The 25,073-nt window shown below is 44.7% G+C and overlaps 1 protein-coding gene and 1 long non-coding RNA gene across 3 annotated transcripts in view; one reads left to right on the top strand and one right to left on the bottom strand.

The window, feature by feature from the left end:
• Positions 1–15,441, top strand: part of LCP2 (lymphocyte cytosolic protein 2) — a 326,171-nt gene extending 310,730 nt beyond the window's left edge. For both annotated transcript variants that reach the window (XM_029583581.1, XM_029583580.1), the window contains exons 19-21: positions 185–262; positions 3,218–3,373; positions 15,103–15,441. In XM_029583581.1, coding sequence (XP_029439441.1) covers positions 185–262; positions 3,218–3,373; positions 15,103–15,228 — 360 coding nt within the window. In that variant the 3' untranslated portion in view covers positions 15,229–15,441. The remainder of the gene's footprint in view (positions 1–184; positions 263–3,217; positions 3,374–15,102) is intronic.
• A 3,682-nt stretch (positions 15,442–19,123) lies between these two features.
• The window catches only part of LOC115079802, an 86,104-nt gene continuing 80,154 nt past the window's right edge, over positions 19,124–25,073 (bottom strand). Inside the window, exon 3 of the long non-coding RNA XR_003853385.1 lies at positions 19,124–19,262. This is a non-coding gene — a long non-coding RNA (uncharacterized LOC115079802). The remainder of the gene's footprint in view (positions 19,263–25,073) is intronic.

The raw sequence follows: 25,073 nt of genomic DNA, 5'->3' as shown, positions 1-25,073 counted from the left end.
CGGATGACATCACTTATGCATTATGGCTGATTCATGTGTGCTTGTTGACAAAGAATAGAACATCATCATTTTTTCTATATGAAATTTTTCAGATAAAGGAATTTGATTATAAAGTGCTGTACTTTAATTAATTTTGCTACCTTTGTTAATGTTACACAAGTTAATAGACTTTTCATCCATACAGTGTTTGCCACAGCAGAAATGGTACACTGGTGAGGTTAACAGACCAGAAGCAGAAGAAGCTCTTATGAAGATAAACCAGGTATCACACAAGCAAAATGCACATACAGTGAAAGCTATACTCTAGCTATTCAGACCAGCTAATGGAAACAAAATAGCATTGATGACATAACCATTTTATGCAAAATATTGCATGGCCCTCCTGAGGTTCTTTTCATCTGAATGTGGCTCAGCTCGTTTTGTAGTTTTTACATTGGAGTGATGTATAAAACCCTTTTTGTAAGCATAAGAGGTTTGCACTGCTCAACTGCTATAAATAAGTCATAATAATCCAGGTAATCGATGCCTTTCTTTTAGTATATGTGATGTGTTATGATTGTGAGCCCTTTGTGCTGTAGCGTGGTTAGCACAGTCTAACAGGTGCAGCTACTAGGCCCATGCTGACAGCTCGAGAAAGCGCCCTGAAGTGGGACAGACTGGAGCTTCACCTGTACCAGCTACATCCCTGACAGATTGAACCCTTGTGTTCTGGTGGCAGGCAGGAATTAGGTGGATCCCGAGGGTGGTAGGTCAAGAATCCAGGTCCAAGCCAGGGTTAGGGATGGTGGCAGACAAGGAATTACCGGAGACAGGTCAGAGGTCAGGACAGACAGAAGACGAGGCAAGGTCAGAGTCCAAAGCGAAGGTCAGGTCCAGACAGCAAGCAAGAGGATGGTCAAGGTCCAAGTCCAAGATCCATACCAGAAGATCAAGATGAGAGTGGAGACAAGACAGGATTAGGCAGGGAAGAGGCAAGGCTAGATGAGACAGCCGGGGAAAGCAAGACTGGACGAAGCTGGAACAAGGAAGGGTGGGAGACAAGGCTGGGATGCAGGAATAGGAGCATTAGAACAACAGGAACTGCAGGAGCAGGAAGACCTGTGGCTGAGGCACCGATAGGCAGTCTGAGCAGCCCTTAAGTACTCAGGGCCTGATAACCTTCCATTGAATAGCTCACCTTCCATTGAATAGCTCTCACCTTACGCCGCTCCCAGTTCTCTCCCCACGGGTCAGAAACCTTGGGGTGGTCATGGATAACCATCTGAGCTTTTCTGATTTCATCAACACTACGGTTAAAGAGTGCTACTACAAACTCCAAGTTCTAAAAAGGCTTCGACCCCTCCTTCATTTTCACGATTTCAGGTCAGTGTTACAATCCATCATCTTCTCGAAAATGGACTACTGTAATTCACTGCTTCACGGTCTCCCAGTCTACACCCTAAAGCCTCTTCAACTGTTACAGAACGCTACAGCAAGGTGTCTCACTAAATCCAACAAAAGAGATCATATAACACCAATTCTAAAGAAGCTCCACTGGCTCCCAGTCAAATCTCGAATCCTGTTTAAACTTCAACAACACTCCACTGGACCTCAGAATCCCTCTTCAGCTTCACACGTCTTCCCGACCGCTAAGATTAGCACAAAGAGGAACTCTACATGCACCTCCCATGAAAACATCTTTAAGTAAAAGAGCTCTATCCACAGCAGGCCCCAAACAGTGGAATCTGCTTCCTCCGGAGCTAAGGCTGATACATTGCCCCAATACGTTCAAAAAAAGACTCAAGACATGGCTATTCGGTCAAGCATTCCCTTAACTTACTTAGTCTTCCACAGCTCCCATAGACTGTTTTCATACCTTTGACGTCCAGAACCTATGCTCATGTCTTTACTCATCAATAAGAAATTTCTCCCTCCTCCCCCCCTCCACGAACAATCTTCCTTCCCCCTTCCCCCCCATTAGCAAACCTCCCTCCCCATGTGCTAGTCTCGTTCTAATAGTGCATATTGCTACTGTTCCTAGTTATGTTATGTTATATTATCCAAGTTGTTCACTCCCTTGTTCATTGTAAGACATATGTTGTCATTGTTTTCTACTTGTTATAATGTAAACCGGAATGATAAGTAATTCTGTTACCTGAACTTCGGTATAAAAAAAGTTATAAATAAAATAAATAAATAAATAACATCATCCAAGGGCACTGCAAGGCTTTTCCCTTCAAGAATTGACACGCGTACCTAAGGAGGCCCTGGGAGGGACAAAGCAAGGCGGATACATGTGAATTGGTTATTTACTCTTTCGGATAATAGAAGGACTAGGGGGCACTCCATGACGTTAGCATGTGGCACATGTAAAACTAATCGAAGAAAGTTCTTTTTCACTCAATGCACAATTAAACTCTGGAATTTGTTGCCAGGGGATGTGGTTAGTGCAGTTAGTGTAGCTGGGTTTAAAAAAGGATTGGATAAGTTCTTGGAGAAGTCCATTATTTATTTATTTATTTATTTAAAGTTTTTTCTATACCGACTTTCCAATAACAGAATTATTGATCAATTCGGTTTACATTTTGAACAATAACAGTGACAAGCAAATGTCTTACAGAGAACAGGAAGAATAACTTGGAAATGAATATATGATATATATTATATATATATTATATATATATATATATATATATAATATATATATTATATATATATAATATATGAATATAATAGCATTACCTGCTATTAATTAAGTTGACTTAGAAAATAGCCACTGCTATTACTAGCAACAGTAGCATGGGTTAGACTTAGTTTTTGGGTACTTGCCAGGTTCTTATGGCCTGGATTGGCCACTGTTGGAAAAGGATGCTGGGCTTGATGGACCCTTGTTCCTGACCCAGTATGAATGTTCTTATGTTTTTATGTTGTACAGCACACATTAATGTTCTGCATAATTGGCTTTTATCGGATGAGGTGTCTTCAACATCTGTAAGGCCTGTTCCAAGTTGAAAATGGTCTAGAAAAATACATTTTATGTCAGTTGATTGATCCCTTCCTGATGCTAGCTAGGTGATGAAAGTATTGCATGGACACATTACATCTCAAGTTACCCTGCAATTATCCAGAGCCTAACCATTTAGAACCCAACTTGTAGTTAACACCATGCTTGCAAATAAAATTTTTACTGATATGATGCAAAAGAGAAATATGACTTATCCTTCTGTGTGCTTTTTAGGATGGCACCTTCCTGGTGAGGGACAGCTCTAAACGCAGTGTGTCTCACCCTTTTGTACTGATGGTTTTATATAAAAATAAAGTCTACAACATCCAGATCCGCTATGATGAAAGGGAGGATATTTACTTACTAGGAACTGGACTTCGAGGAAAAGAGGTACTGTATAATTCTTACACACTGACCATGTCACCATCCGTTCGGAAAAGGCCTGCTTAGTGTTTCAGAATTCGAAGGAGGTCTCCAATGCCTTGTGTGCAAGTCTTCTCAAATATAATTCTCACCCCAAACTATGGGCATTAAAGTACCTATTTTCATTAGCCTGAAAAGCCCCAGTCCTTCTAAAAAAAATAAAAAAAAAAACTTTGAGAGAAAAGCAAGTTTGCTTACCGTAAACGGATGAATTAGCCATGCTGTCATGGGACTGTCAATCAGGCGTCAGAGGCGGAGCTCTCTCAAAGCTAACACAGAGCTTTGATCTGTGCGGCTGCGTGTGTGTTCCTGCGCAGGAAGGCAGATTCTCCTCAGTCTGTATTGAAGCAGTAAGAGTTCAGGATGTCCGGGGAGATGAGTGGGTCAGCATGGCTAATTCATCCTGCTATCTACGGAAACACCATTTACGGTAAGCAAACTTGCTTTTTCCCGTCGATAGCAGGGTTGAATTAGCCATGCTGTCCCAAGCTCCCAATCACGCTAAAAATCTATATGTATATGTTTTTTGTTTTTTTCTTTTTTGCATGACTTATGCGGCGTGGACAGCCAAGTCTAGAGTTTTGAATTTAAGGTAGAAGACTGCTAGTCCTAGCTTTGCGTCTTGAGATGTTTGTTGGTCCAAGCAGTAATGGGAGGTGAACGTATGTAGAGAAGACCAGGTGGCCCCTTTACAGAAGTCAATTGGTGGCCAATTGACTTCTGTAAAGGCCCACAACTGACGTAAGTGGGCCAAGGATGTGGAGAGTGCTCTAAGTTGATGAGCATTTGGTTTTCCTTCCAGTTTTATGTTTCCTTTATTGTAGCAAAATTGAATGCATTGTGTTATCCAGCTTGAGTTTGTTCATTTCGCCACTGGAAGGCCAGGGGCATTTGGGTTAAAGGAGAGGAATAGCTGGGATGGTTTTGAATTAGAGTGAGTCCTTATCTTATAATTAGCTAGTGCCCTATTATAGTCTAGGGTGTGGAGTAGCTTCTCCCGGTCATTGTTGTGTGGTTTTGGAAAATATTTATTATTTATTTATTTAACAGTTTTTTATACCGACCTTCATAGTAAATTACCATATCGGATCGGTTTACAATTTAACAAAGGGAAAAACTAGAGTAACAAATTCACGTAAACGAAAGATAACAGTAAGTAGGAATAAGTCAAAGTTACAATCAACAGGGGGAGAGAACTTGGAAGCTTGCAATCAGCTGGAAAGAAGAAAGGCCGGTAAAAGGAATTTTACCATAGAGTGTACAAGTTAAAAACTTAAGGACGGTGCTTTAACCTGAATGTCTCAGAGTCCAATATGTAGGGAGTTCTATGGATTGATTGATGTGAAACACTGAGACCACTTTTGGAAGGAAGGATGGGTGAGTCCATAGAACCGCCTTGTGGTAGAAGAAGTGAAGGTAAGGCTCATAATGAACTAGTGCTTGTAGTTCACTGACTCGACGAGCTGAGGTCACAGAGACTAGGTATTTCATGTGTGAAGAGTCTAATGGGTCGAATGGAGGGAGCATGAGCTGCTCTAACACTGAAGATTCCAGGCTACTGGAGGTTTTGATATTGGGGGTCAGAGATGATAGAGGCCCCTAATAAACCTAGAAACCAATGAGTGTTGATACTGGCTGGTAGTGGAGTGGCCTATGGTAGGCTGTGATAGCACTGAGGTGTACGCGGACGGATGTGGTCGCTAGTATAAGGTGAATAGGTAATCCAGTAGCACAGTTGGAGCACAATCTAAAGGATCGTAATGATTAGTTGCACACCATGACTCATATTGCTTCCATTTTTGCTGGTAGGCTTTCCTAGTGGATGGTTTTCTTGCTGCTAGCAAAATGTTTTGTCTTTCAGTGGATAGGCCCTGATCATTCAGTAACACCCGTTCAATCTCTACGCTGTCAGGTGGAGGGAGTCTTGCATTGGGTGGAGTAGGGCTCTCTGTTCTTGGGATAGCAGGCCATCTGCTTGACCCAATGGGATGGGTGGATTGATTGAAAGGCGGAGGACGTATGCGTACCAAGGTTGCCTGGGCCATGCTGGGGCAATTAGGATCAGGTCAGCTGTGTTGGCTATGCATTTTTGGATCGTGCGCGATATCAGCAGAATTGGAGGGAAGGCATACATTAGGCTTCCTGAGCATGGGAATAAGAAGGCATCCAGAGCCTTGCGGAGAGGACTGGGAAACAGAGAGAAGAACTGAGGTACTTTCGCGTTCTGTTCGGTGGCAAAGAGATCTATGGATGGTGTGCCCCATTGATCGAAAATGTCATTTGCCACCTGTTGGTGCAATGACCATTCATGAGGGTGAAATATTCGACTTAATTTGTCGGCACGTGTATTGGCTATTCCTGGCAGATAAGTTGCTTGTAGATGGATTGAATGATGAGTCGCCCAATCCCAGATGAGCAGTGCTTCCCAGCAAAGTATCCATGAACCTGACCCTCCTTGTTTGTTGATATAAAACATGGCCACTTGGTTGGCTGTGTATACTATGACTCTTTTTCCCTGCAAATTTGCCTGAGCGGTTTTGAAGGCATATCAAATCGCTCTGAGTTTGAGAAGGTTGATTTGATAAGATTGTTCGTGAGTGGTCCATAGGCCCTGTGTTTGGAGCTGGTTGAGGTGAGCTCCCCATATTTTGTGGGAAGCGACTGTTGTGAGAACTATGTTGTGAGGCGGCATTGTGAACAGTGCTCCTTTGTGAAGCACCTGTGGCCGTAACCACCAAGTCAGATCTGCGATCATACCTGGAGTCAAGTTGATTCTGTGCAACAAAGTGTTGTAACCATTGGTGCTTTAGTCCCCATTAGAGTCGGCGAATGTGAAGGCGGGTGTTTGGCACCATGTGTATGGCTGCCACCATATGTCCCAGTACTGTTGGTTGGCTGTTGGTTGTGTCGTTGACCGTAGTTGACTCATTTGAGTTTGTAGCAAGATCCTTCAGTCTTTGGGAAGAAAAACTCTGCTTTTTGTTGTGTCTAACCATGCTCATATAAATTGTAGAGTTCAGGACGGTTGTAGGTTTGACTTTTCATAATTTATTGAGGCCTAGTTCTTGTAGACCACCTGCAACATGTAGTCTGTTGCAGGTGGTTTAGTAGAGTTAATCAATTTGATGCTACTATTAACCAGTCATCTAGATAGGGAAATATTTGGATTCCCTGCTTTCTTAGGTGGGCCACCACCTCTGCCATGCACTTTGTGAATGCACGAGGGGCTGCTGAGAGTCCGAAAGGCAGCACCTTGTATTGGTAATGATGTTTCTTGTATTGGAAACAAAGGTAGTGCCATGAAGAGGGGTGCATTGGGATATGCGTGAAAGCATCCTTCACGTCTAGTGAGCACATCCAATCGTTGGGTTGAAGAAGAGGAAGGATTATTTTTAGGGAGACCATCTTGAATTTTTCTGTGACCAGATGTTTGTTTAACTCGCGTAAGTCCAGAATTGTTCGAAGTCCTCCTGATTTCTTGGGAATTAAGAAATATGGGGAATAAAACCCCGTATCATGTAGGTTCGAAGGTAGGACTTGAATTGCCTGTTGATGTTGAAGGGTTGATAGCTCTTTGGCAAACTGAAGATGATTGGCGCACATGCTGTGCTTAGGATGGAATGTGGTAGAGAAGGTCTGGATAGGAAGTGTAGTTGATAGCCCTGGTGGACGATTTCTAGAACCCAGCGATTGTTTGTTATGTTTGACCAGGCTTGAGAGAATTGCATAATCCATCATCCCACCACCGTGGGGGGTGGTGGCCTGATTGAAGTTAAAGAGGTTGTATTTTTGGCAGTAGTAGCTACTGGTTGACTCTGTGGATGCTGAGTGCATGGCCTCCTATGCCGTTGCTGTTGTTGGGAGGATTGCCGTGGTAGTAGAGGATAAGGAGGTGGTCTATAAGACGGGAAATTCCTGAATGGCCATTTGTGATAGGAAGCTCTCCAATCAGGTGCAAAATAGCATCGAGAGAATGTTCCATACGTGTGAGAAGATGTCAGGGCTTGAACAGCTACATTTTGCTCTTTTAATTGAGCTACTGTTTCTTGGAGACGATTTCCAAAAAGGTTATCTCCTCTGCACAGGAGATTTGCAAGTTTGTCATAAACGTCCTCTCTTATAGTGCTAGATTGGAGCCAAGCTAGACATCTAGCTGCTATAGCGGACGCTGAGGCTCTTGAAGACATTTTGAATCCTTCATATGCTGTCCTCAGAAGATGACGAATGCCTTCTTCCATGTCCTGTAAAGGCTGTGGTGGTGGTGTTGTGTTATCCATATCCAGAAGGAAAACTTTTAACTGTTGCAATGATTCATGCAAGTATTGTATGATGTAGAATTGATGTTGATGTATTCTCGCTACCAACATCGATGATTGGAATATCTTTCTACCAAAATCTAGGTATTTATTGTCTCTTCCAAGGTGTGTACTGGAATGCAATCTTGATTTTTTGGCACGTTGCATGACTGATTTCACTACTATGGATGTGTGAGGTAACTGAGTTGATGAATAGAATGTGGATTGTTACATTCTGTACTTTATGTCCATTTTTCTAGAGACTGGTGTGATTGAGTATGGTGTCTCCCATGATTTTTCCAGTATTGAGTTTAAAACCTGATGGGATGGGAGCACTGATGGGTCTGATGTGAGATCAAAGATTTTCAAGAGTCCCATCATTTCTGATCTCGGGTCTGACAATTTATGGACCTCCACATTGAGACGTGACCCTACTTTGTCAATACATTTTGGATATGCCAGGTCTTATGGCGGAGAATAAGGTTTTTGGGGACCTTCTGTCGGGTCAGAGGGATACCCCGTAGAGGAGCCTGGAGATGACAGAATAGATTCTGGATGTTCTGGCAATGGGGGTGCGTTGGATGGCCCAGGTAACTCAGGCTGGGGGAGTTGTTGAAGCAACAATGAAGGCTCTTTGGTTGGAGATGGTTGAAGAAGCATTACTGATACATCTGGTGAAAGCTGTGGTAGATATAATGATTGCCTATCAGGGCTGACTGGAACTTGTGGAGGGTTGAGGTAACCCATCTGTAAGGAGGCTAAGAAACCTGAAAAAACTGATGATAACTGGACGATAGCTTCCTGAGTTCCTTCTGGAATCTTTGTGCATTGGGTATGATGTGGAACTGCTGCCAGCAGAATGTCAGTATCTGGTGGTGCAGGTTGGTGTTTGTGTAGTTCTTGAGTAGATTCAACTCTCTTGCGTTTCGTCAAGAGTTCTTATAATTGAGGTGAAGCGCATTTCTGTCTAGAAATGGAAGACAGGTCTGAGAACACCTGACATGAAGAGGATGATGAAGGAGAATAAGAAGAAACCCCTATCCAGTCATCTTCTGAGTCCAAAGGGGATTCAGGATTGTGAGGGTCTTGAATATGGGAAGATCCTTCTCAGTGCAAGGGTGGAGTAAGTTCCTCTGGCTCCGAAGGCTTGGACTGTGTCTGGAAAGTGGTTTTGGTGGCAACTTTCTGGGAAGGTGCCGGTGAAGCATGGACTTGTGCTTGTATCTTATTCGTCATAGAATGTTTTGTTGGTTGGGTAGGCAAATGCTTCAAGGTTGTTGTCGAAGAATGCTTCGGTTGAAGTGTTGATATAAGTGTCTTAGGTCGCGGTATAATTTGCTTCGCAGTTCGCATCGGCACTTGCGTTGATGTGTGCACCGGCTTCTGCACCATAACTTGCGTCGTGTGCGAAGCCTGCGTCGGTATTATGGACACACCTTGCGTCGGAATTTGCATTGAGCGTGCATCCTGTGTTCTTTTCGACGCATGTTTCAAGTTTGCATTGACCAAGGCATGGGTGGCTGATCCGCTCGACGCTTCGAAGGATGCTTCGAATGCATCGATTGGCACTTCAGACGCACTTGCAACGACGGTGCCGCCTCGATGCATTCAGCGCTTCCCAATGTGCCCGGCCTTGGCATCGACGCAGACAGGGAGTCCTCCAAGTCCCTGTGTTGGTGTCTTGATTTTTCCCCCTTTTTTCTATGTTTTTGGGGTACTTTGGAAGAGCCCGGTTCTAAGGAGGCTGCTCTTCTAATCATGGGTGCAGACTGCGGCCTCGGCCCTGGAGAAGAATGAGCTTCAGACGGGAGCACTTAAGAGCCGGCAAGAGAGATTTTTAATTTCTCTATTTTTAACAACTTTGGTGCTGTGCTCGTGGCAACATGCGCCCACAGTGTCTGCAGTTTGAAGTATCATGGTTGGGGCCTAGACACACATAGCAGGCCTCATGCCCGTCGGTAATTGACATTATCTTACTGTATTTACAAGGTTTAAAACCGGACGGTCGGGGCATCTTTGAGGCGCTGATACTCTTGATTATTTTCTTTTCAAGTTCTTCTATTTTTAAACACTTTTCAAAAGATAAGAACATAAGAACATAAGAAATTGCCATGCTGGGTCAGAACAAGGGTCCATCAAGCCCAGCATCCTGTTTCCAACAGAGGCCAAAACCAGGCCACAAGAACCTGGCAATTACCCAAACACTAAGAAGATCCCATGCTACTGATGCAATTATTAGCAGTGGCTATTCCTAAGTAAAATTGATTAATAGCCATTAATGGACTTCTCCTCCAAGAACTTATCCAAACCTTTTTTCAACCCAGCTACACTAACTGCACTAACCACATCCTCTGGCAACAAATTCCAGAGCTTTATTGTGCGTTGAGTGAAAAAGAATTTTCTCCGATTAGTCTTAAATGTGCTGCTTGCTAACTTCATGGAATGCCCCCAATCCTTCTATTATTCGAAAGTGAAAATAACTGAGTCACATCTAGTCATTCAAGACCTCTCATGATCTTAAAGACCTCTATCATATCCCCCCTCAGCCATCTCTTCTCCAACCTGAACAGCCCTAACCTCTTCAGCCTTTCCTCATAGGGAAGCTGTTCCATCTCCTTTATCATTTTGGTTGCCCTTCTCTGTACCTTCTCCATCGCAACTATATCTTTTTTGAGATGCGGCAACCAGAATTGTACACAGTATTCAAGGTGTGGTCTCACCATGGATCGATATAGAGGCATTATGACATTTTCAGTTCTATTAACCATTCCCTTCTTAATAATTCCTAACATTCTATTTGCTTTTTTGACTGCTGCAGAACACTGAGCCGACAATTTTAAAGTATTATCCACTATGATGCCTAGATCTTTTTCCTGGGTGATAGCTCCTAATATGAAACCTAACATTGTGTAACTACAGCAATGGTTATTTTTCCCTATATGCAACACCTTGCACTTGTCCACATTAAATTTCATCTGCCATTTGGATGCCCAATCTTTAAGTCTTGCAAGGTCCTCCTGATACATTACAGGAGGACCTTGCAAGATATGTTGTTCACTGAGGAGGGATGAAACTCTGAGTGCGTTCCCACGCGTGAAAAAAACAGACTGAGGAGAATCTGCCTTCCTGCATGAGAACACACACACAGCCGCATAGAGCTAAGCTCTGTGTTAGCTTTGAGAAAGCTCTGTCTCCGACGCCTGATTGACAGTCCCATGGCAGCATGGCTAATTCAGCCCTGCTATTGACGGGAAACTTACAGCTCGATCCAGTATCGTCCGCTCGAGGATTGCCCGTCTGTAACGTGCTCGTAGCGCACAATTCGGGCGCGCAAGGCAGTTCGGCGATACAGTGTCCAGTTTCACGCGTCCGTATCGCTTCTGAAAACAGACGCATAACCCTTTCCGCACCCGGCATGTAAATGAACGAAAAAGCTGTATAATGAAGGAATTAGCTATTCCCCTGCGATACTGTAACGGGCGCTGATATTATCTCCTCCGTAACCCGCTGTTCTGCCGCGGCCTTAACCTGCTAGTTTACCGCCTCCCCCTAGTAGGAGTTAGTGTAGTGTAGGGTAAAAACATTGCTTACCCGCCCTGGTCCCGTCCGGTCTCCTGCAGCCCCGTCCGGACCGGACGGGGCTGCAGGAGACCGGACGGGACCAGGGCAAAAAAAAACAAACGAAAAAGTAGCAAGGCTCGGGCCTGCTATGGTAAGTGTAAAAAGTGTAAAAAACAAAAAACCTGTGTGTTATATAAAAAAATAAAACAATTTTAAATACCTGTCGGAGGGCCGTGGGTCCAGGCGGCCGGTGGGCGGCGGGCAGCCATCAGCGGCATCCGGTAGTCCCTTCTCCCTCCCTCCCTCCCTCCCCTGCCTGGATGAGCGCCAAAATCGCACGGGCGGGTCGGCAGCGGGGGGGGGGGGGGGCGGCAGCAGGATCCGGGAGCGGCGGGTAGGCAGCAGCGGGGTCCGGGGGGTCCGGGGCAGCGGCAGCGGGGGGGCGGCAGCAGGAGCTGGGAGCGGCGGGTAGGCAGCAGCGGGGTCCGGGGGTGGCAGCGAGATCCGGGGAGCCAGCAGCGGCAGCATGTTCGATCGCGCAGGCAGGTAGGTGGCAAAGTAAAGATGGCCGCCTGCACGGGAAAATCGTGCAATTGGCCGCTGAAGACGTGACGTCACGACGTTTGGCGTCACGGGGTGTGACGTCACGTCTTCAGCGGCCAATTGCACGATTTTCCCGTGCTGGCGGCCATCTTTACTTTGCCACCTACCTGCCTGCGCGATCGAACATGCTGCCGCTGCTGGCTCCCCGGATCTCGCTGCCACCCCCGGACCCCGCTGCTGCCTACCCGCCGCTCCCGGATCCTGCTGCCGCCCCCCCCCCGCTGCCGCTGCCCCTGCCCCCGGACCCCGCTGCTGCCTACCCGCCGCTCCCGGATCCTGCTGCCGCCCCCCCCCCCCCCCCCCCCCCCCCCCGCTGCCGACCCGCCCGTGCGATTTTGGCGCTCATCCAGGCAGGGGAGGGAGGGAGGAAGGGAGAAGGGACTACCGGATGCCGCTGATGGCTGCCCGCCGCCCACCGGCCGCCTGGACCCACGGCCCTCCGACAGGTATTTAAAATTGTTTTATTTTTTTATATAACACACAGGTTTTTTGTTTTTTACACTTTTTAAACTTTTTTACACTTCCTGGTGCCTGTCATTTCAAATGTCATTTGAAATGACAGGTACCAGCGCACCCAGGTTACTGTATAGGCGCTGTTACAGCGCCTATACAGTAAAATGGGTTGCGCGGGCATAACCCTTCCCTAAGGCTTCACAGCCGCGGCATGCATTTGCATGCGATTAGAGGAGAGTATCGGGGAGTTAGTGAAGAGAACTGTGCGTGCGGGGAGGAAGGGTGCGCCTGACACTACCTCACTGTTTTTACCGCGGCCTTACTGGATCGAGCCGTTAATTCCATAGGATGGAACTGGCTGGTGGAGGGGGAAGATGCTCTTCAGAGTAACATATTTTAAGAACAGGATTTGTTATAAACAGAATATATATTTTGTTTTTAAAATGTTAATGGGGGAGAGGGAAAGGAGGGAATTGAAAGTCTATTTGAATATTGTCTGAAAATGCATTTTGAGGTCAGTCCTCTGAGACTCAAAGATGCTATCTTTTGACTGTGGATTAGGGTGGTTTTGTGGGTGAAAATCCATGGTGTACCCTTTTCTAGAAGTTTCTAATCAATGCATGTTGCTGAATATTGCTGTTTGTTTAAATAAATATAAAATATGTTAATAGGTTTGAAACATAAATGTGGTTTTATACAGCATAAGCTAAAAAGTAGTATATATGGATCTGATTCCTTCATTTATGTGTGCTCTATTGAGTATACCTATGGGCGGATTTTATGGATTTACGCGAGCAGGGCCTTGCGCGCCTATTTTCCATAGGCCGCCGGCGCGCGCAGAGCCCCGGGACGTGCGTAGGTCCCGGGGTTTTTGGAAGGGAGCGTGTCGTGGGCATGTCGGGGGGCGGGACCCGATGATGCGGCGTTTAGGGGGCGGGGTGCGGCGTTTCGGGGGCGGGACCGGGGGCGTGGTTTCGGCCCAGGGCGTTTCAGGGCGTGGCCGCGCCCTCCGGAACTGCCCCCGGGTCGAGTCTCAGCGCGCCAGCAGCCTGCTGGCGCGCGTGGATTTACGTCTCCCTCCGGGAGGCGTAAATCCGTGGATAAAGGTAGGGGGGGGGTTTAGATAGGGTTGGGGGGGTGGGTTAGGTAGGGGAAGGGAGGGGAAGGTGAGGGGAGGGCGAAAGAAAGTTCCCTCCGAGGCCGCTCCGATTTCGGAGCGGCCTCGGAGGGAACGGAGACAGGCTGCGCGGCTCGGTGCGCGCCGGCTGCCCAAAATCGGCAGCCTTGTGCGCGCTGATCCAGGATTTTAGAAGATATGCGCGGCTACACGCGTATCTTATAAAATCCAGCGTACTTTTGTTTGCGCCTGCTGCGCAAACAAAAGTACGCGATCGCGCTGTTTTTAAAAATCTACCCCCTAATATCCAGGATGAAGATCTTTTATGGTCTTTGACTCTACAGATTTTATTGGCTGCTAGTTGTGAACTGGCATATCAATGGTGGGCAAGTGATCCCCCATTGTTGAGTACTATAGTAAGGATATTGGAAAATGTTTATGCATTATATAAACTAACTGCGATAAAGAAACACTCTATATCAAAATTAGACTGCATTTTGGGCAACATGTGTGAGCTGGAAGAATATTCAGACTTTATTGTTTAGTATTCCAATAATTAGTTTATCTCCTGGATTTAAAAGTGTTTGGCGCCTGATAATCTAGAATCTACAGTATATCTCAGATTAAACCATATTCAGGCTGATTATATTCTTCTATTATATTTTATTTTTATGTCTATACGTGGGTAATTGCCAGGTTCTTGTGGCCTGGTTTTGGCCTCTGTTGGAAACAGGATGCTGGGCTTGATGCACCCTTGGGCTGATCCAGCATGGCAATTTCTTATGTTCTTCCACGAATTGCTTACAAGTGAATAACTATAACCAGAGTTTACCTACTAATGTTGGATGGAACAGCTCCCCTATGAGGAAAGGCTAAAGAGGTTAGGGCTGTTCAGCTTGGAGAAGAGATGGCTGAGGGGGGATATGATAGAGGTCTTGAACGAGTAAATGTGAATTGGTTATTTACACTTTCGAATAATAGAAGGACTAGGGGGCATTCCATGAAGTTAGCAAGTAGCGCATTTAAGACTAATCGGAGAAAATTCTTTTTCACTCAATGCCCAATAAAGCTCTGGAATTTGTTGCCAGAGGATGTGGTTAGAGCAATTAGTGTAGCTGGGTTCAAAAAAGGTTTGGATAAGTTATTGAAAGAGAAGTCCATTAACTGCTATTGATCAAGTTTACCTAGGGAATAGCCACTGCTATTAATTGCATCGGTAGCATGGGATCTTCTTAGTGTTTGGGTAATTGCCAGGTTCTTGTGGCCTGGTTTGGCCTCTGTTGGAAACAGGATGCTGGGCTTGATGGACCCTTGGTCTGACCCAGCATGGCAATTTCTTATGTTCTTATGGTATATGTATTAGATTATTGAAGGGAGCAAGATGGGGTTGTTTCGGAATTGGGAAAACAATTTATTGTAAACAAATCTTTTCTCAACGGGAAAACTGCTGAATTTATTTGACAGTATTATCGTTAATGTTGACTACTGATGCAATAAATTACAATTTACCAAAAAAAGAAAAAAAAGTGTGTCCTCAGCCCAATAATAGAGGGAAAGGAAGTATATGAGTGCCTCTTGTTCAGAGAAGGTATCTGCTCATTGCTAGATTTTGTTTGAAAAAGTGTCTGATTTTTAATGATTTTCCTTTTGTTTTTTATATGATGCAGAATTTTTCTTCAGTGGCTGATATGATTGAGCACTTTAGACGGACCCCTCTCTTGTTAATTGATGGAAAAGACCGAGGCTCAAAGAACCAGTGCATGCTAACATATGCAGCTGCAGAAAACGTCTAGTTCGGCAAATATCCAGTGCCCACCAGCAGGCTGTTCTCAGAAGCTACAGCAAAGTCTCATTCTTTGTGTACATACCATGAACTTAAAACAAATTAATCTGAAATCTTTTTTCTTAATTTTATTTTTATTGCATTTTTAAACATTTACACAACAAAATATTGTGGTTGGAAAAATTAGGTAAATTACATTGAAATAAAAGCTTTCCAGAAGAAACATTATACATGTAATTATAGAAACATAGAAATGACGGCAGAAGAAGACCAAATGGCCCATCTAGTCTGCCCAGCAAGCTTCACACATATTTTCTCTCATACTTATCTGTTTCTCTTAGCTCTTGGTTCTATTTCCCTTCCATCCCCACCTTTAATGTAGAGAGCAGTGATGGAGCTGCATCCAAGTGAAATATCTAGCTTGATTAGTTTGGGGTAGTAGCCGCCGCAATAAGCAAGCTGCACCCATGCTTATTTGTTTTACCCAGACTATGTTATTAGCCCTTATTGGTTGTTTTTCTTCTCCCCTGCCGTTGAAGCAGGGAGCTATGCTGGATATGCGTGACGTATAATTCTTCTCCCATGCCGTTGAAGCAGAGAGCCATGCTGGATGTGCATCGAAAGTGAAGTATCAGGCCCATTTGGTTTGGGGTAGTAACCGCCGTAACAAGCCAGCTACTCCCCGCTTTGTGAGTGCGAACCCTCTTTTCTTCTCCCCTGCCGTTGAATCAGAGAACTATGCTGTATATGCATTGAAAGTGAAGTATCAGGCTTATTTGATTTGGGGTAGTAACCGCCGTAACAAGCCAGCTACTCCCCTCTTTGTGAGTGTGAATCCTTTTTTCCACATTTCCTCTTGCTGTTGAAGCTTAGAGCGATGTTGGAGTCAAGCCTGTGTATGTTTATTTAATAAGGGTATTGACTCCAGGCAGTAGCCATCATTCTGGCGAGTCACCCACTCTTCATTGGCAGCCTCTTGACTTTATGGATCCACAGTGTTTATCCCACGCCCCTTTGAAGTCCTTCAGAGTTCTGGTCTTCACCACATCCTCCGGAAGGGCATTCCAGGCATCCACCACCCTCTCCGTGAAGAAATACTTCCTGACATTGGTTCTGAATCTTCCTCCCTGGAGCTTCAAATCGTGACCCCTGGTTCTGCTGATTTTTTTCCTTAGGAAAAGGTTTGTCGTTGTCTTTTGATCATTAACACCTTTCAAGTATCTGAAAGTCTGTATCATATCACCTCTGCTCCTCCTTTCCTCCAGGGTGTACATATTTAGATTCTTCATCCACCCTACAAACAGCAAGCAATAAAAGGGGGGTGGATGTAATATCCTTTCTTAATCCACCCTACAACAGCAAGCAATAAAAGGGGGGTGGATGTAATATCATAAGAACGATGATTCAAAATTATACATACAGGAAAAAAGAATTTGAATGCCCTCAAATGAGTTGCCTACTTATGCCATCTGTGCTGACTAAGTAAAATTGGGGTGAGTATCTAAAAAGAAATGCAATTGTGATGGTTCGAAAAATACATATGTCAAATTTGCATATTTAAGTACACATCTACAGGGGTATCAGAGAGTGAATTTTGTATTCAACAATGCCTCTGCTCTCATTTCTATAAATTTCTTTCTTCTTTCCTGCGTTACCCGTGTTATATCTGGGAATAGCCAAACTTTGTAACCATAGCATAACTCCAATCTACTACGGAAAAACAATCTCAATACGTTATTTTTTTCACTTACAAAAGCAAAAGTCACAAAGAGAACACCTCTTGAATCTACTTTGTCTTCTGTAACATTCAGCTGTTGTTGTAATTCTGTATTCTCCCGATCCCCCTTCCTTTTTCTTCTGGGGAAGATAGTATGCTTTTGTTATTAAGGGTAACACCTCCGTAGCAATTTTTAATATAACATTCAAGTAATTTTTGAACAAATCCAGTGCTGGAAACTGAGAAACAATCGTAAAGTTCAATACCCTTATATTTAAACTGCGAAGTGAGTTCTCAATGTTTTCAATCTTTTTATTCTGGATAGCTTCTTGTTGGAATATCTGTTGTTGATGACTTTCCATTACTTTAATTTTCTCATTCATTTCATGTAATTTATTCCCCTAGTCTTCAATCTTTTTTTCATTTTCCATACTTCGTTTGTTCGAATCTAGGCACGTTGTAGAAAGTTTAATAATCACACTTTCAATGGCTACCAAAGCTTCCATATCGATTCAATTGTGATCTTAGCAAGTTTTACAAGGAAAGGAGACAAAACTTGAGGAGACTCACCCACTCGCATGGCTTCAGCCCCAGTGTCCTGATTCATTTCCAGCGTCTGAGGGGCAGGTTGCTCTCTCTCCGAGACTTGTGGTAGGTATATCCAATTTGTGGCACAGTCATCTGCTGTCTTGCAGAAGCTTCTGTTTCCTCGGGGAATACTCCTGGTTCTCCTCTGTTCTGGCCTTTTGGCTCCACGGGGTTCTCCGGAAGACTCACGATGGTGTCTTGCATCTCCCTTTCCCGCTGGGGAGGGGACGGCGTCTTTGGTGCGCCAGGACTAAGCAAGATTTCATCAGCCAATGACGGAGGCGTTTGCTCCCTGTCTCCATCCTCCATGGCACTTGCTCCCGGCTCCTTCGGCGTGGATGTGAAGAAGGTTTGAATAGAAGTTTGCCACACTTCCAACTTGCAGAAACAGCCTGGCTCTCATGTAACCGGGCTTTCCGTTTGGTATATGGCATTTTAAAAGTATTTAGACAAGGAAATCTAGTATTTAAGAAAAAATACTGCGGAGCAACCTTCTCACCCTTCTCATTCAGGCGCCATCTTAACTCCACCCCCCAAATTAATCTGAAATCTGATGCACCAGCTTTTATTAGTGACCCTTTAGAAATTTGCATTCAGCATACTCTGTATTTCAGATACAATTAAAATGGGTTTATTTTTCCATCTCCAATATTGAAGCTATGATGCAGTATACATTACCACCTTCCCTGGATGTTGTTGCATTTTGTCATGATGTTTTTCTAGAGCACTAACACTGTACCCAGCACCATACAAGACAAGCAGAAATCAATAAAAATACAGAACAGAAGAGGGAAGGAGACATATAAGAAAAATGAAGTTGCATGCATTACATATGTTTACATATCATTGCAAAACACAGTGGCCTCCTGTTTGCCTCTAGAGTTTTGCTTGCAAATAACAGATATGAACCTTAACTCTGACTTATTGTACCCATCACACCTAGCATTTGGATGCATCTGATGTGACATCCAGCTAATGATTGCAGACGTAGGAAAGAGAGAGCACTCAGTTGCTTCATTTTACATTGCATCTATTTTCCAATACTAAGGCTTGTCTTGCAGAGGACAGCCTCCTATTTCATTCAAGCAAGGGATACTGGTGCTTTACAATGACAAATCTGGCCAATGTAAGTAGAGAATACTGAAACATCCATGGACCTTTCACTATGCGGTAGCTGTGTGATTCCTATATGGTGTAACCCCTTCCACAATGGCACCCAGTTAGATGGATACCTTTGATCAAAGTTTCAAATATAGATTCTAACAGTAGGAAGGGAGGTCTGAAAGTCAAATGAAGTAGAAACAACTGCACCACTAAAACTAACTGACAATAATAAACAGATAACAAAATCTGTAATCACTGGCCATGTCCTGAAATACACTGTGTATTCAGATGTATAAATCTGAACACAGTGTAAGTCATCTAAGAAGTGCCATGCTGAATCAGACCGAGGTCCATCGAGCCCAGTATCCTGTCTCCAACGAGTGCTCAGCAGATCTCAAATAATTGATATATTTCTTGTATCTAAAGGCAATAAAATGTAATAAATAAAAACTAAAATCTTGAACCTTGTTTTACCATATGAGTTCAAATAGCAGAGTTTTGGGCAGAAGTCAGTTCGGTTGACAATGGAAGCAGGTATTTGAAAATGTTTTTCCCAGAAGCAATGATCTCGTCTTCTGCCTTCTCAGGATAACTACACTTTAAAATCAGGTCACAGAGCATCAGCTGGGCTTCTTCTGAAATAAGCAAAAAGATCAAATAAATTATATTTATCATACTCTTTTCAAAAAGATAGCAGTCAGAAATCTTTGTATCTTAAAACTGCATAGAATCAGTTGATGAAGGTTACTTTGTAAAAATGATGGTGTGTTTGGCGGTCTGCAGGTCTTCCCCGCAAACCGCTGCATTTATCCCCCAGGCCAGGCCTTCTCCATCAAGCTTTGATGACGCTGCTCCACTCTCCGACACAGAGGAATGCCATGCCTCAATGTGGCAGGACACCGCCGATGCCCCTCATGGCAAGGACCCGCTACTGCTCCCCAGGCTTCTTTGAGGCGCACACGGGGATGTCAGGCGTGTGCGCCTTAAAGAAGCCTGGGGAGCAGTAGCGGGTCCTTGCCACGAGGGGCATCAGCGGTGTCCTGCCACATTGAGGCATGGCATTCCTCTGTGTCGGAGAGTGGAGCAGCTTGGCGTCATCAAAGCTTGATCTCGAGGCAGGAAAAGGCCAATGGCACCCCTTGATGACCTTACACTAATTGGCCTGTAAAAGGCACTCTGGAGCACCTCTTCCTTGCTTTGGTCTCCCTCCTGTCTAAACAGTGAAAGTAGCTTAACCATCTTCGTTCTCCAATCACTGTGTCTTCATCTTCAGTCAGGCGTTTTTTGTCTTTGTTCTTCAGTTTCAGTGTTCTTCATCCTTGTTCTTCAGTTCCAGCATTTTTCATACTTGTTCTTCAGTTCTCGTGGTCAGTTCTTCAGTGTTCCATGTTTTCTCATTTGCCTACCTGTTCTGCTCCTGACCTGCCTATCTGTCCCACCTTCCCTTTGGACAGATACCCAGTACGACCTCAGCTTGCTTCCTGGACCTCTTTAAATGTTGCCTACCACTGACCACAGCTTGCTTACTGGATATCCTTGAATGAGACCTGCCACCGACCCCAGCCTATTTCCGTATTCGCTTGTGCCATATCTGCTCTACCCTCAATGGATCTCCATCTCATCAGCAGAGGCCCCCACCTAAAATCTGCCAGCCCCAGCATCCGAAGGCTCAATCCAAGGGGAAAGTGGGCTGGTATAGGCAAAGCTCTAGCTGGGCCTCTGCATCATCTGGATCCACCAGCCGATGGGAACTGCAGGGCTCCTTCTTGCAGGTTGTGTCAACTCCACCTCAGTCCAAGGATCCACAAATCCAACAGACTGCTGAGACCATGGATCCAGCAGACATGACGGCTCTGCAGTTCATCCTGATTCCAGCAGAGGGCGCGGGAGGTTCGCCCCCACGCAAGAATATTACTTTGGCATCCCATTTCCAGCGGCCGTTTTCGCCTCTGGCCCCTACTTCTCCGACCTCTGCCTCCCCTGAAGAGCCCATGCTGATGGGACATAGTTGCCTTCTCTCAGAAGAGAGGCTTTGCTGCAACAGGGCCTGTGTCTATATTGTGCTGTTTGGGGGCATCTTGTGGTGAAGCCGGGAAGCTCCAGTGCTTAGAGTCTGGTGGGGAGATAATTCTAGGTCTTACTACCCCAGCTCCCCAACTACTATTACTCATGACCTTGGACTTGGATCATACCAGCTTTTCCACCCAAGCATTTGTGGACTCAGGTTCCAGTGGGAACTGTATTAAGGAAGAGCTGGTGAACCAACTTCTCATTCCTACTGTCCAGTGAACCTCTCCCTGATAATCTCGTTCATCTATGGAGAACCTCTGCCTGGTCAGATCACCTTGACCACCACGCCGGTGACCCTACACACATGTCTTATCCACAGGAGGAACTTTGTATTTACTTGATTCCCAGAGCCATCCACCCCATTGTTCTGGGATTGCCCTGGTTCCAGCAGCACCGTCCCCAATTTGTTTGGGCTACCCTTCAACTCTACAGATGGGGTCAAGACTGCTGGGACTCTTGCCTGGAGCATGTATAATCTCCTCTCTGCCTGACAGTAGCTACAACCCTGCCAGGGATTCCTCTGCAGTATGCGGCCTTCGTTTTTTCTAAGAAAAAGGCTGAAACTCTGCCTCCTCTCTGCTCATACTGTGGAATCAAGCTCCTTCCAGATGCCAAGCCCCCGCAAGAAGGTCACTTCCCAAGACCTGAGTTATGTCTGAATATATTCGGGAAAATTTGGAATGTGGTTTCATTTGCCCTTCTTCCTCCCCGGCTGGGGCTGTATTTTTCTTCGTCGCAAAAAAGGACAGCTCCCAAGGGCCATGTATTGATTACCGGGGATTGATTGCTATCACAAATAAGAATCATTATCCTTTACCATTAATTTATGAATTCTTCGACCACCTTAAGCTGTGAAGATTTTCACTCAGGGGGATATATAACCTTGTCCGAATCAAGGTGGGTGTCGAATGGAAGACAGCTTTTAACACACGTGATGGACACTGAGTATCGAGGCATGCCATTTGGGCTTTGCAACACACCAGCTTTCCAAAAGATGGTCAATGAAATTTTTCACTATTTACTTTATAATCACTGCAAAAATTCCTGGGAAGAATGCAGTTTTAGAAGGGTCCTGTTTACGGCATCTGGACCCCATGCAGCCCTTCATCCTGGAAGATGACACCTCCACACTAAGCATAGGGGCAGTTTTAAGTCAACACTTGCCAGAAGGAATACTTTGGCTCTGTTCTCAAGGAATTATTGCTGACAAAGCACAACTATGGCATCAGAGACAGAGAATTCTTAGCAGTAAACTTAATTCTTGAAGAGAGGAGTTACCTTATCGAAGGAGCTCAACACTCTATCACAAATATATACAGACCACAAAACCTTGAACATCTGCAGCATGCTCAGCAACTTAATGCAAGGCAGGCTCACTGGTCCTTTTTCTTTGCTCGCTTTGACTTCGAGTTGTGGTATCACCCCACGCTCAAGAACCAATGGGCAGATGCAATCTCATGCTCCTTCCAGACCAAAGAAACCCCAGAGCCACCTAGGCATATCATCAACCCCACTAGAATCCTTCTGGCAACCTCCATGACTGTCCCTCCAGGGAAGATGGTTGTACCTTCCCGATTACATGAAAAGGTATTGAAATGGGCCTATGGCTTTTGTGTTGCAGGTCACCCCGGATGGGTTCAAACCCTTGAACTGCTTCAGCAATATTGCTGGTGGCCCCAAATAAAGCAAGATGTCAAAGCCTACACGGATTCATGTCCTACCTGTGCAAAAGCTGCATGGCCACCACTGGGGCTGTTACAGCCATTGCTAGCCCCCAGAGAACCCTGGACCCACCTGTCCACAGATTTCATTGTGGACCTTCCACTCTCAGATGGCGCCACCATAATCTAGGTGATCATAAATCATTTCTCTAAGATGGCAAACTTCATTCCCCTAAAGGGCCTCCCATCCACACCAGAATTGGCCTGCCCCTTTACTCTTCACATTTTTATTTTATTTATTTAAAAATATTTTTATACCGTCTTTTCTCAGACAATAGCTGACCAAAACGGTTTACAATAAAACTTTTTTATAAGAATGAAACAGATAAAATAAAAATAAAATAAAATAGGAGATAATATCAACTAATTAAATGAAATAATCTATAAAAACAAAAAAATAGTAAAGTTAAGAAAAAATACAATAGACTCGTTAAACCCTAATTCTAATGAACATCCCCTTAATTTTTTATTTAACTATACTAAATTTTTTACACAAAAAACAGAATAAAGTCAGAAATTAATAAGAAGTAAAATCAAACCTAACGACATCTAAAAAATGTTCATCTGTTATACAGTGGTGTAAATAGCTGTAAATCGAGATACACAGTATATGATACATTTTCCTTGATCCACAAACACTTCTTTAAATAGATATGTTTTTACTGATTTTTTAAAATTCTTTGTGATTAATAATTTGTCTCAGAGTATTTGGAAGCGAGTTCCAAAGTAGGGGACCCGCTACCGAGAAAGCTCTTTCTCTAGTTAAATTTAATCTCTTCCATCTTCCAATGGTTTGTCAAAGTCCATCTTTTTGGACTGTGGAATACAATTCACAGCAAAATACTGACGTTCCTTCTGTAAAAAATTTGGAATCACATTAGACTTAATGACAGCATATCACCCACAAGGAAATGGACAACCTAAGCGCACCAACTGGACTCTCAAGACCTTCCTCCGCTCATATGTCAACAAGTGTCAGGACATTTGGGCTACCCTCTACTTAGCTCTAGGCTGAGTTCGCTCACAATATTCATATAAATGCAGCTATCTACACTTCTGCCACTACTGGTCATAGTGCCCTCTCCAGCAGCTCATCTATCTACACAGGAATTGCAAGAACTATGGGCACAGACCAGATGTGCACAGAAGACCAGGCCCCTCAATTTAAGATTGGAGAACGTGTGGCTAAGCAAATGGTATCTACATCTGTGACTTTTATCTATGCACCTGGCCCCATGCTACTTTAGACCCTTCCCTGTATCCAATGATTAAACTCATCACATATCAGTTAAAGCTGCCAGCCACTCCAAGGATACATAAAAGTCAAATACCTTTTGTCATGGAATGATTACAGCCCTGAAGAGAACTCTTGAGAGCCAGCCGCTAATATATTGGACCATAACTTACTGAAGGAATTCCATTAATGTCACCCCAAGAAACCCTGAGCCTCAGGGAGGGGGTTTAAGAGAGAGGGTACTGTTGTGTTTGGTGGTCCACAGATCTTCCCCGCGAACTGCCACACTTACTCCTTCGGCCAGGCCTTGTCCATTGGGTTCCAACGCCGCCAAGCTGCTCCGCTCTCTTACACAGTGGGATGCCTTGCCTCAATGAGGCGGGACACTGCTGATGCTCCTCACAGCAAAGACACCGCTGATGCTCCCCGGGCTTCCTTAAGGCATACGCTTACACAACATCCCCTCCTTTAAAGGGCCCATGGCGGGAAAAGGCCAACGGTGCCACTTGATGACTTCACACTGATTGACCTGTAAAAGGCCCTCTGGAATACCTCTTCCTTGCCTTGGCAACGGGTCTTCCTACTGTCTAAGTAGAGTGAGTTGCTTCAGCGTCTTCATTCTCTGGTTCTGTGGGCCGGATTTTAAAAAGGCCCGGCGATGCATGTACAGCCCCGGGAAGCATGTAAATTCCGGACCTTGCAAAAAGGGGCGGGGTGGGGGCGGCAGCTCCTGGCACAGCGGCCAATTGCCACTGGGCCGGTAGGCGCAAAAGGTAAAATAAAAATTGGGGGGGGGGGGGGTGGTAGAGTAGGGCTAGGGAGGGGAAAGGTTAGGGGAAGGGGTGGGAAGGTCAGGTTAGGGGGAAGGGTGAGTTCCCTTCCAGGCCACTTCGATTTCGGAGCAGCCTGGGAGGAAACTGGGGAAGGAAGCACAGCATGGCTCGGCATGCGCAAGGTGCAAGGTGCACAATTGTGCACCCCCTTGTGCGCACCTACCCCTGATTTTATAACTTATGCGCACAAGTTATAAAATCGGGTGTAAATGTGCACGCAACCAGGTAGCACACGCATGTTATAAAATCTACCCCTATGTCTTCATCTTTGGTTCCAGCGTTCTTCAATCTTAAGAACAAGGTTCTTAAGAACAATTCCAGCATTACAGAAGAACATGCCATACTGGGTCAGATCAAGGGTCCATCAAGCCCAGTATCCTGTTTCCAACAGTGGTCAATCTAAGTCACAAGTGCCTGGCAAGTACCCAAACATTAAATAAATCTCAAGCTACTATCGCTTATTAATTAATAGCAGTTTATGGACTTTTCCTCTAGGAAATTATTCAAAACTATTTTAAACACATTTACACTGCTGTAACCACATCCTCTGACAATGAATTCCAGAGCTTAACTATGTGCTGAGTGAAA

This window comes from Rhinatrema bivittatum, chromosome 18 (assembly GCF_901001135.1).
Source record: "Rhinatrema bivittatum chromosome 18, aRhiBiv1.1, whole genome shotgun sequence".
In the NCBI taxonomy this organism is placed as follows: Eukaryota; Metazoa; Chordata; class Amphibia; order Gymnophiona; family Rhinatrematidae; genus Rhinatrema; species Rhinatrema bivittatum.
Note: the sequence above shows the minus strand (reverse complement) of the source record. Positions and strands in the feature narration are given on the sequence as shown.